Source organism: Bidens hawaiensis, unplaced genomic scaffold, assembly GCF_021521415.1.
Source record: "Bidens hawaiensis isolate Kalapana, Puna unplaced genomic scaffold, B.hawaiensis_p1.1 tig00055114_1, whole genome shotgun sequence".
Lineage (NCBI taxonomy): Eukaryota > Viridiplantae > Streptophyta > Magnoliopsida > Asterales > Asteraceae > Bidens > Bidens hawaiensis.
In genome coordinates, this window is record NW_027506321.1 from 46854 (window position 1) to 55630 (window position 8777).

At 34.8% G+C, this 8777-nt stretch overlaps 2 protein-coding genes and 1 pseudogene across 2 annotated transcripts; 2 read left to right on the top strand and 1 right to left on the bottom strand.

Moving 5' to 3' along the window:
• LOC143617497 (uncharacterized) lies at positions 1 to 3874 on the top strand. The gene is made up of 4 exons (XM_077090034.1): positions 1 to 249; positions 916 to 1028; positions 2542 to 2988; positions 3766 to 3874. Exons 1-4 carry the CDS (start codon positions 102 to 104, stop codon positions 3829 to 3831), a joined length of 774 nt encoding a protein of 257 aa, XP_076946149.1. The 5' UTR covers positions 1 to 101; the 3' UTR covers positions 3832 to 3874.
• A 283-nt stretch (positions 3875 to 4157) lies between these two features.
• LOC143617500 (uncharacterized) lies at positions 4158 to 4955 on the bottom strand. The gene is made up of 2 exons (XM_077090037.1): positions 4787 to 4955; positions 4158 to 4723 (listed from the first exon to the last, which is right to left on the bottom strand). The coding sequence occupies exons 1-2, from the start codon at positions 4929 to 4931 to the stop codon at positions 4158 to 4160; spliced, it is 711 nt and encodes a 236-aa protein (XP_076946152.1). The 5' UTR covers positions 4932 to 4955.
• A 1360-nt stretch (positions 4956 to 6315) lies between these two features.
• Positions 6316 to 7959, top strand: LOC143617498 (pentatricopeptide repeat-containing protein At5g66520-like; annotated as a pseudogene).
• The last annotated feature ends 818 nt before the right edge of the window (positions 7960 to 8777 follow it).

The window sequence follows — 8777 nt, forward strand, 5'->3', positions numbered from 1 at the left end:
ACAAAGCTTTTTGACTTCCAAATTAGCTCACACACTTCTCACATAAACCTCTATAAACCTGCAAGTTCTTGAGTGAGTGAACACAGAAACAAAAAGCAAGGATGACTACTTCAATGAAGAGTGTGATAATGATAATAATATTCACTTTCATCACTATGGTTTTGCAGCAGTTTGCTCACTCTGCAACTGTGGTTGTTGATGGAGTTACTGAATGGAAGAATCCCACTGTTCAAGTTGGTGACTCTGTTAGTAAGTTACATTTACATTTGCTCTGTTTTTACACTAATATTCAAGAATTTGTGTACCCCCCCCCCCCCTCTTTAATTATTTTTCAAGAAATTAGTGTCAAGAATTTGTGAAAAAAAAAAGAAAAGAACCCCCCCCCCCCCCCCCCCCCCCCCCCCCCCCGTTTTTTTAAAAAAACCCCTTTAATATTTCAAGAATCTTGTTAAGAACTTGTTAAAAATAATCCTTATATTTCAAGAATTTGTAAAAAAAAAAAACTTATTTTTTAAGAATCTTGTTTCAAGAGTTTGTAGAAAAAAATCCCTAATTTTCAAGAATCTTGTTTCAAGAATTTGTAAAAAAAAAAACAAATTCTTAATTATTCAAGAATCTTGTTAAGAATTTGTGAAAAAATAACCCCTTTTCTCAAGAATTTGTAAAAAAAAGACCCTTATTTTTTAATAATCTTGTTTCAAGAATTTAAAAAAAAATCTAATTTTCAAGAATCTAGTGGTCAAGAATTTGTAAACATAACCTCTAATTTTTGCAAGAATCTTGTTCCAAGATTTTTAAGAAAAACCCCTTAATTTTCAAGAACTTCAAGATTATTTATTTATCTATATTTTTGCTTTTTTCAAGATTGTGTTTAGTATTCAGTAAGCTACTAATTTGTTTGTTTGAATTTGTTAGTTTTCAGGCACAAATACAACTACAACTTGTACATTTTCAAGAACAGAAGAGCTTTCAACTTGTGCAATTTCACTGAGTCCACACTTCTCACTCCTTCAACCCCAACATTCACTGTACTCTCTCTCACACGCTCTTGTTATTACTATTATTATTATTATTATTATTTATTTATTTTTTGTGTTGACACACTCTTCATGTGTGACTTCATTAAATCCTAGTTCATGTTAGTTAACCTTAGGAAGTTAATGTGTTAACTGAAAAATGGTTTCTTTGTTGACACATTGAATGCTTTGGAACCTTGTTGTGTGACATTAATTTATGGTGATTTATTTGTTACAAGAATTACAAAGGAGTTTTTTTCATGGGGCTTAACAATAACATAGGGTGCTTTAAATCATTGTATTGTCTGCTTTATTTGGTTGTACAGTACACTTTTAAGAAAAAAGTTGGACTTTTTACACCTCTAGCAAGTTCTATATTATACCAAAACTTTTGACCATGGATTTTTATGCTTTTTTTTTACTGTGTTTTTGAATTTGTTCTGAAGTTACCAAACGTTCGTTGAACTGTTCCACAGGAAGTTTGTTTTTGCCCGTTCAAACGAACGTACATGATCACATGTTTTGTTTGTTCATTTATGTTCATGAACGTTTGTTTATGTTTGTTTATTTATGTTCATTATGTTTATTTACATTTAAATAGAAAAAAATTAAATATTATCTTAAAGAGTCATCTATTTAATGGTTTTATATTTGTTCATTTGTATTCATTTAAGTGTTTGTTATTTAAAATTTAGGTTATTTTAGATGGTTATGTTTCTTTAATTGAAATTGTAGTGCTAAAAAATATTAATTTTACTAATTGTTGTACTTGTACTTCAACCTTTACAAAAATCAAATATTAGACTTTGATAGTTCAATAGAAAGTAAATTCACGAGATTGATATATTTTTGTCCATATTTAGACACCTTCTGTGTCATTGTCCAACTAGATTTTATCTCTATTTTCATAAATATTTTTTTCCTAACCACTTTACGCTCGTGGATAATAAAAGGGGTCTGGTTTTCATACACCGACCAAGAAAAGATATGAAAACAAAATTGCATAGTAAACTATCGTTTACAAAGCTTATATGGTGTATGAAACCTAAACCTCTAATTAAAAAATGCTTTACAATATATAGTTTTATCATAAAAATATAAATAATTGTTTTTTTACAATTTTCTTGTAATAAAAACTGTATAAATAGAAGTCTAAATGTTTTTTAGAAAACTTTAAAATGGATACAATATTACAATTTTCTAAGGCCAATGGCATCCTAAGTTTATTTACTTTTATTCACTTTTCCGTAAACATTTTATATCGGTGAAATCTGATACAAATAAAATTAAGTTACTAAATGTATAAATAACCAGAGTAATTATTATCCTATAGTTTTGATTTAGAGTAATTATACTGCGAAAAGTGAAGCAGAGTAATGTAATAATAACTACTCTAGATAAAAAAATTGTAGAAAATTAATAATTATTCTTCTGTTGTTAGCATAATTAGTCTAGTTATTTATACGTTTCTCACGTTAAGAGTTGTCTGTATTTGATCCTAACACTGTGTTATCTTGTATTGAAGTGGCACCCATCACGGCTAGGCTCGTTCTACTTCGCCTTCAAAAACGACTCGACAAAAGCTTGTGACGATGACAAGAAGCTTGCCATCCAAGTTTCCTCATCTACAACACCCGAAACATCCGCTTCTCCACCGCTACCTCCACCCTCGGTGGCTGCACCATCGCCACTACCTAGTATCCCCATTGGTGGCGGTAGCGGTGGCGGTGGTGGAGGTATAGTATCATCATCACCATCTTACCCGTGGCCTAACCACCCACTAGAACTAATTTCCCCGAGCCCGTCTCCAATGAATGCGATTTTTCCTTCGAATGGTCCATTGAGTGGCGGTTCGAGAAGAGGTGGATCGTTACCGTTCATCAACAGCAATCCTGCGGTGCCATTACCGACGGGTGAAGTAGACTCCGCTACTATAAGGCCTGCCCCTACTTCTAGTGTCCATAGACTACAGGTAAACTTGCTTATCACTTTTATTTAGCGCTATAAACGAGCCGGGCCGAGTCTGGTGGCTCTGTTTGGCTTGTTTATTTTAACAAAGTGAAAATTCAAGCTCGAGCTTGACTTTTAAAAAGCTTGTGATTTTTTGTCTAAACGAGCTGAAAAGTTGAGCTCAAGCTTGAATGATAAGAAGCTCAAGTCAGCTCGTTAATTATTATTATTATTATTATTAGTTTCTCTTACAGATATAACATTAAAGACAAGAAAATAATTTTTAAACATATGCAAAATTTTATAAATTAGAGAATTTATAATATTATTTCTTGTATTTTGTTTTTAAGTTGTTTAAAGATCAAGAGGCATATTCAAAATATTTTATGTATTATTTTTGTTTTTCTCTTAAATAGGGGTTACGTTTACCATATCTGGATGTATTTAGCGAACCCCTGTATTATATGTTGTCAATCGTATAAAATAGTTAATATGATGGATTGATGTCCCACTAATGCGTGCTATTTTATACGATTGATATATACGATCATGTAACCTATATTACACAATTGACGAATTCGTTACCATATGTAACTAGACGATTATACTTGTTGCAAGGTGATTTGAAAAACTAAAACATTATTGAAAATTGAGTGATAAAATATTTAAAAAGATTTTAGAATGTGACTTCATAATGTATATACCAACAATCATTTAACCATTAACAATCATTTAGCCATTAGATCATGAACATGGAGATGATGATTATGATTGGAATTTTGTGTTTTTCTTTTTGTAGGATGTGGGGTTTGGTGGTGGTGTTAAAGTGTTTGGTTGTATGGTTTTGCTAGTGGTGTTGATATGAAGATGGGTTGCAGCTAATTAATGTGTGTAAAGAGAGGGGTGGGTGGGGTAGGGTAGGGGCATGTTAAATTTGAATTAAAAGATGGGTTTTGATTATTATAATTATTATTGTACCAATGTTTCAATTTTGTGAGTTGTGTTGCATTTGAACTAAAAGCTTCTTTCTTTTGCTACATTATTATTCCTTTTGTGCATTTTCTAGCTAACATAAACATTACAATAGAATTAATGACTCATCATGATTTTGATCAACCAACTATAAAAGATGAGATAACTTATTATTATTATTATTATTATTTACAACAAACTAAACTAATCTTCTTTCTTTTACTTTCGCGGGTTTTCTTGTTTTTTGGATTCGACCAAGTGGAAAACCAAAACGATCAGAGACATAACGAATGCTGATCCAAATATGAGCGGGTTACATATCTTGAACTTCCTTGAATGCGGTTTTGGTTTTTTACCATCATCCTCTTTGCTATTGTCAACAATAACTTTATCTTCATCATTGTCACATCCAACCTTAAGTGTATCTTGTTCTAATATCTCTTCATTTAATAACTCTTCATTGGTATAAATTTGTAATGATATTGTCGGTTCTGCTCGAATTTCTTCGGTTTTCAACTCCTCAATCGTGGCTCCAACAAAGCCTTTTGTAACTTTTGGCATTTGTATCATGAGCTCCGAGTCATCTTCGTCAAAACTAGCTTTGGCTCGGTTGAAGTTCACCCCTTGTGGGACTTTAAACCACTTTTGAAATCCCCTCATCTCGATATCTTTCTTCACAACCTTTCCTCCGACAATTAACATATCTTGAAACGGCTTTTGTCCACTTATTTTGATTATACTCCCGTCTTCGTTGCTCTCAACCTTGATATTCGTTCGTGTATACCCTGTGTGCAAAATTCATTAGACATGAAAAAACCGTGATGTGATTTATAAATTGTTCTACAAACCTTTGAGTTGGACGGTGATGATGAACATAGATTCTGTTTCTTGAGTATGAAAATGTGGACCAGGTTCGGGTTTGGGCTTAAAGAGGTCGAAATCCGCAAATTCGTCAGCAACTTTCCCGAGTTTTGCATTGAATTGATGTGCCATTTTTTCAAGAATTTGTTATTTGATATTCAAAGAAAATGAGATATGTGAAATTATTATAACTCATGTACGTATATTAGGAAATGGTAAGAGTAAGGAATAGATGCATTGCTTCTCATCTGATATATTAGGAATAAGTTTTCGTTATTCTTTTAAAACTTTAAATTATTTATTTTGAATAACATATTTTACTCATGTAAGTATGTAAATATATTGGTTTTATAAAATATAAAAAATAATAAATCTTTCTGTCTAGTAATTAAATTGTTGTGTTTTACTTTGATTGAAACAAATTATACCACTTATAATGCTACCATAACCTGACCCGTATATTTATTCTTGATGTATCGTGTTAAACCCATTTAAATTCATGTCGTGTTTCATGTCTACCTGTTACTGTTTATTTGTGAGTACGAGTAAGAAGTAGTGACTTGGTAATAATTTAAACAATCAATTGCTCCGACTCAATGAAACTTTTTTGTACTTATGATGATTTAATCAATTGAGTCGGACCACCATAGTTTATGAAGTAGTGAAATTTATGCGTTTTTGTCCAAAAACTTTTATACGTAGAGTAAATTTTCATGTCTTGAGCCTAGCCACCATTGTTTATGAAATTTTTTATTAGTATTGAGTCCGGCAACTCCAGCGTTTTCATCCAACCTTTGCCACTGCTTTAACCACAACACAAAGTCTGAATAAAACCGAATAGTCAGAAAAAAGTTAAAAAAAATCAAAATATCGAACTTAAAATATAAAACGTCACGTACGAATTAACCCGTTTAACAAAACGGGTCGTATCAACCGACATTTTCCGAGTATATTAAACTAGGTTTGTTCAAAAAGCTCGTGACTCGCTTGAAAATAGCTCGAAAAAAGCTCGGCTCGATAAAACTCGATTCTAAATGAGCTTAGCTCGACTCGATTTCTAAACGAGCCGAGCTCGAGCCAGGGCCAGCTCGACTCGTGTCCCGGTCTTGGCTCGACTCGTTAGCTCGGCTCGTTGGCTCGTTTAGCATACCACTCGATACCTAAAATCTTATTAAAGAATAACTAAAATAAAACATACAAAGTTATAAATTCTTTACTTTAAAAATTTTATATAACATGCATGTTAAAATTATAATTTTGGTCTTTTATATATCAAAATTTGTAATATATAAAATAAAAAAATAATAAATAAAAAAAATTAAAGGAGTCCGGCCGTCGAGCTTGAGCTCGGCTCAAACTTTAAACGAGCCGAGTTCGAGCTCGATTTTTCAGCTCAATAAAGAAAACGAGTCAGCTCGATTAAGTTCAAGCTCGAGCATACCCTGGCTCAACTCGACTCGTCACATCTACAGCCCTATATTAAACTAGTGGCGTGTTAATCTCCAAACCAAACTCAATGGACTCCCACACTTTTTTCAAATCAATCTCACACTTACTACAAACATGCACCACCATGCAAACCCTAATACAAATCCCCGACTCATCACATCCCCACACTTATCATTATTATCCGAACCCGACCGCCTCCACCTTATCTCCCGTCTCATCGTCGCCCTCACCCACCCCGCTTTCGGGTCCCTCACTTACGCCACCCGCCTATTCAAAACCCTTAAATTCCCCAATCATTACATTTACAACTCATTGATCAGAGCAAACTCTTCACAATTATCAAAAGTTAACCGACAAGAAGCCGTATTGTTTTATAAGCAAATGTTGGTTGAGACCATTAGCCCGGATAATATTACTATCCCATTTGTGGTAAAAGAGTGTGTGAGTAGTGGTGGGTTTTTATTAGGTCAATGTGTTCATGCGCATTCGGTTAAGTTCGGGTTGGTTAGTAATGTGTACGTATCGAATTCGCTTATCGGGTTTTGGGGATTTGGCGCGTTCGCGCCAAGTGTTCGATGAAATGCCTAAATGTCGTGTCGTGTCGTGGAATTTGGTCGTTGGCGCGTGTTTGAGGTTCGGGGAGGTTGACGTGGCGCGGGCATTGTTTCGTAACATGGATTGTAAGAATATTATTAGTTGGAATTCGATGATTAGTGGTATGGTGCAAGGGGGTCGGTCGAATAAGGCAATTGAGGTGTTTCGTGAGATGGTTTTCGTGAATGAGAAGGTTTATCCGGATAAGGTTACGTTGGCTAGTGTGGTTTCGGCTTGTGCGTCGTTAGGGTGGCTTAGTTATGGGAAGGGTGTGCACGGTTATGTTATAAGGAACGAGATAGAAACCGACACGGTTTTGAGCACGACTGTATTGGACATGTATGGGAAATGTGGGAATGTGCGTATGGCGAAAAGGGTTTTCGATGATATTAATAATAAGGACGTTTTAACTTGGACGTCTATGGTTTCGGTTTACGCTCTTCACGGGTATGGAAACGAAGCGTTTGACCTTTTTGACCGGATGGTTGCGTGTGGTGTGAGGCCGAATGTAGTGACTTATGGTGCGTTATTGACTGCGTGTGGTCACTTAGGATTAGTAGACACGGGTCGTTTATATTTCAACATGATCGAAGAACCAACGGTTCAACATTATGTGTGTATGGTTGATATTCTAGGACGAGCGGGGTTGTTTAATGAAGCCGAGAGGGTAATTACTAAAATGCCCTTGGACCCGGATGTTTATGTTTGGGGAGCGTTATTAGGCGCGTGTCAGATGTATGGGAATGTGGAACTTGGGGAAAAAGTTGCTAAACATTTGATTCGTTTGGAGCCGGAAAATCATGCGTTTTATGTCGCGTTATGTGATATATACGCTAAAGGCGGTAAATTTGATGAGTTGGAGAATACGGGGGGTGTTATGAACGAAAGACGGATTACGAAAGATGTACCGGGTAATAGTATGATTGAAGTTGATGGTGTTGTGTATGAGTTTTCAATAAAGGGTTCATGTGATAATATAATGGAGGAGATTAAGGGGTTATTGTTTCAGTTAAGTAAAGAGATTAAGGTGGATCAAGATACGTTGATCATACTGTGAAGGAGCAGTAAAAAGGTAAAAATTTCAAGAAGGGGTAAAATTGTCTTTTTCGCTTTATTTTCATCCGAACCGTTTTATGATCATCGACCATTTAAACACGCCGCGCGTGTAACTGACACTTGAACGCGTGTAAGTGGTGTTGAAAACCATAAGCAAAGCTGAAATGTACGAAAATTTAATTTTTTTTAACCAACCCGTTTGAACCGAAACCTGTTCCGACCTGAACCCGCTCTCACCCAAATCCCGTTCTGACTCGACCCCTTGTTGTTAATTGACCTGTTCCGGCCCTCACCCATTCTGACCTGTCACCCGACCCGTTTGCCAGTCCTGACAAGCTGAACATATTATTAAATCCAACATCCAGAATCACACTAAGGTATTTCAGATCTTTGTTATTGTTATTATTATTATTATTATTATTTATTTTGTTTTGTAAAATGGGATTTTTGCAAGTTTTGAGTTCTCAAGTGAAGTTCTAAGACATTATAATATTGCTGTAGCGGTTTTTGTGATATGTGTCAAAGGGTATATGCTTTTGCTTTTTTCGTAGGGGTGCGCACGGATCAGTTTTTGGCTCAAATAAAACCATAAAGCAAGAAATTCGGGTTTTGGGTTTCTTTAAAAACAGTCTGGTTTTGGTTTTGTTGGGTTTTCGGTTTTAGTTTTTTTGGTCTTTCATTCGGCTTGAAAATATTGTATTGAAAATAAAGGACTAAAACAATGAATTTGAACATTAACACGGGTTCTAGTTGTTTAACTTCTTGCACATTCTGTTTATACCAACCAGGGTTTTTTTCAAGATTGATCCAAACAAATGGGAGTTCGCTAATAAAGGCTTATTCAGAGGACGAAGCTTTGGTTTATGTCGTTGGATTGAA

What these genes read in the sequence shown, in the direction of transcription:
- LOC143617497 (XM_077090034.1), top strand. Translation starts at nt 102, where the DNA reads ATGACTACTTCAATGAAGAGTGTGATAATGATAATAATATTCACTTTC. An exon ending in CTTCAACCCCAACATTCACT is followed by an intron (nt 1,029 to 2,541) that starts GTACTCTCTCTC and finishes CTTGTATTGAAG; the next exon opens with TGGCACCCATCACGGCTAGG. An exon ending in CTAGTGTCCATAGACTACAG is followed by an intron (nt 2,989 to 3,765) that starts GTAAACTTGCTT and finishes TTCTTTTTGTAG; the next exon opens with GATGTGGGGTTTGGTGGTGG.
- LOC143617500 (XM_077090037.1), bottom strand. Translation starts at nt 4,931, where the DNA reads ATGGCACATCAATTCAATGCAAAACTCGGGAAAGTTGCTGACGAATTT. An exon ending in CATCACCGTCCAACTCAAAG is followed by an intron (nt 4,724 to 4,786) that starts GTTTGTAGAACA and finishes TTTTGCACACAG; the next exon opens with GGTATACACGAACGAATATC.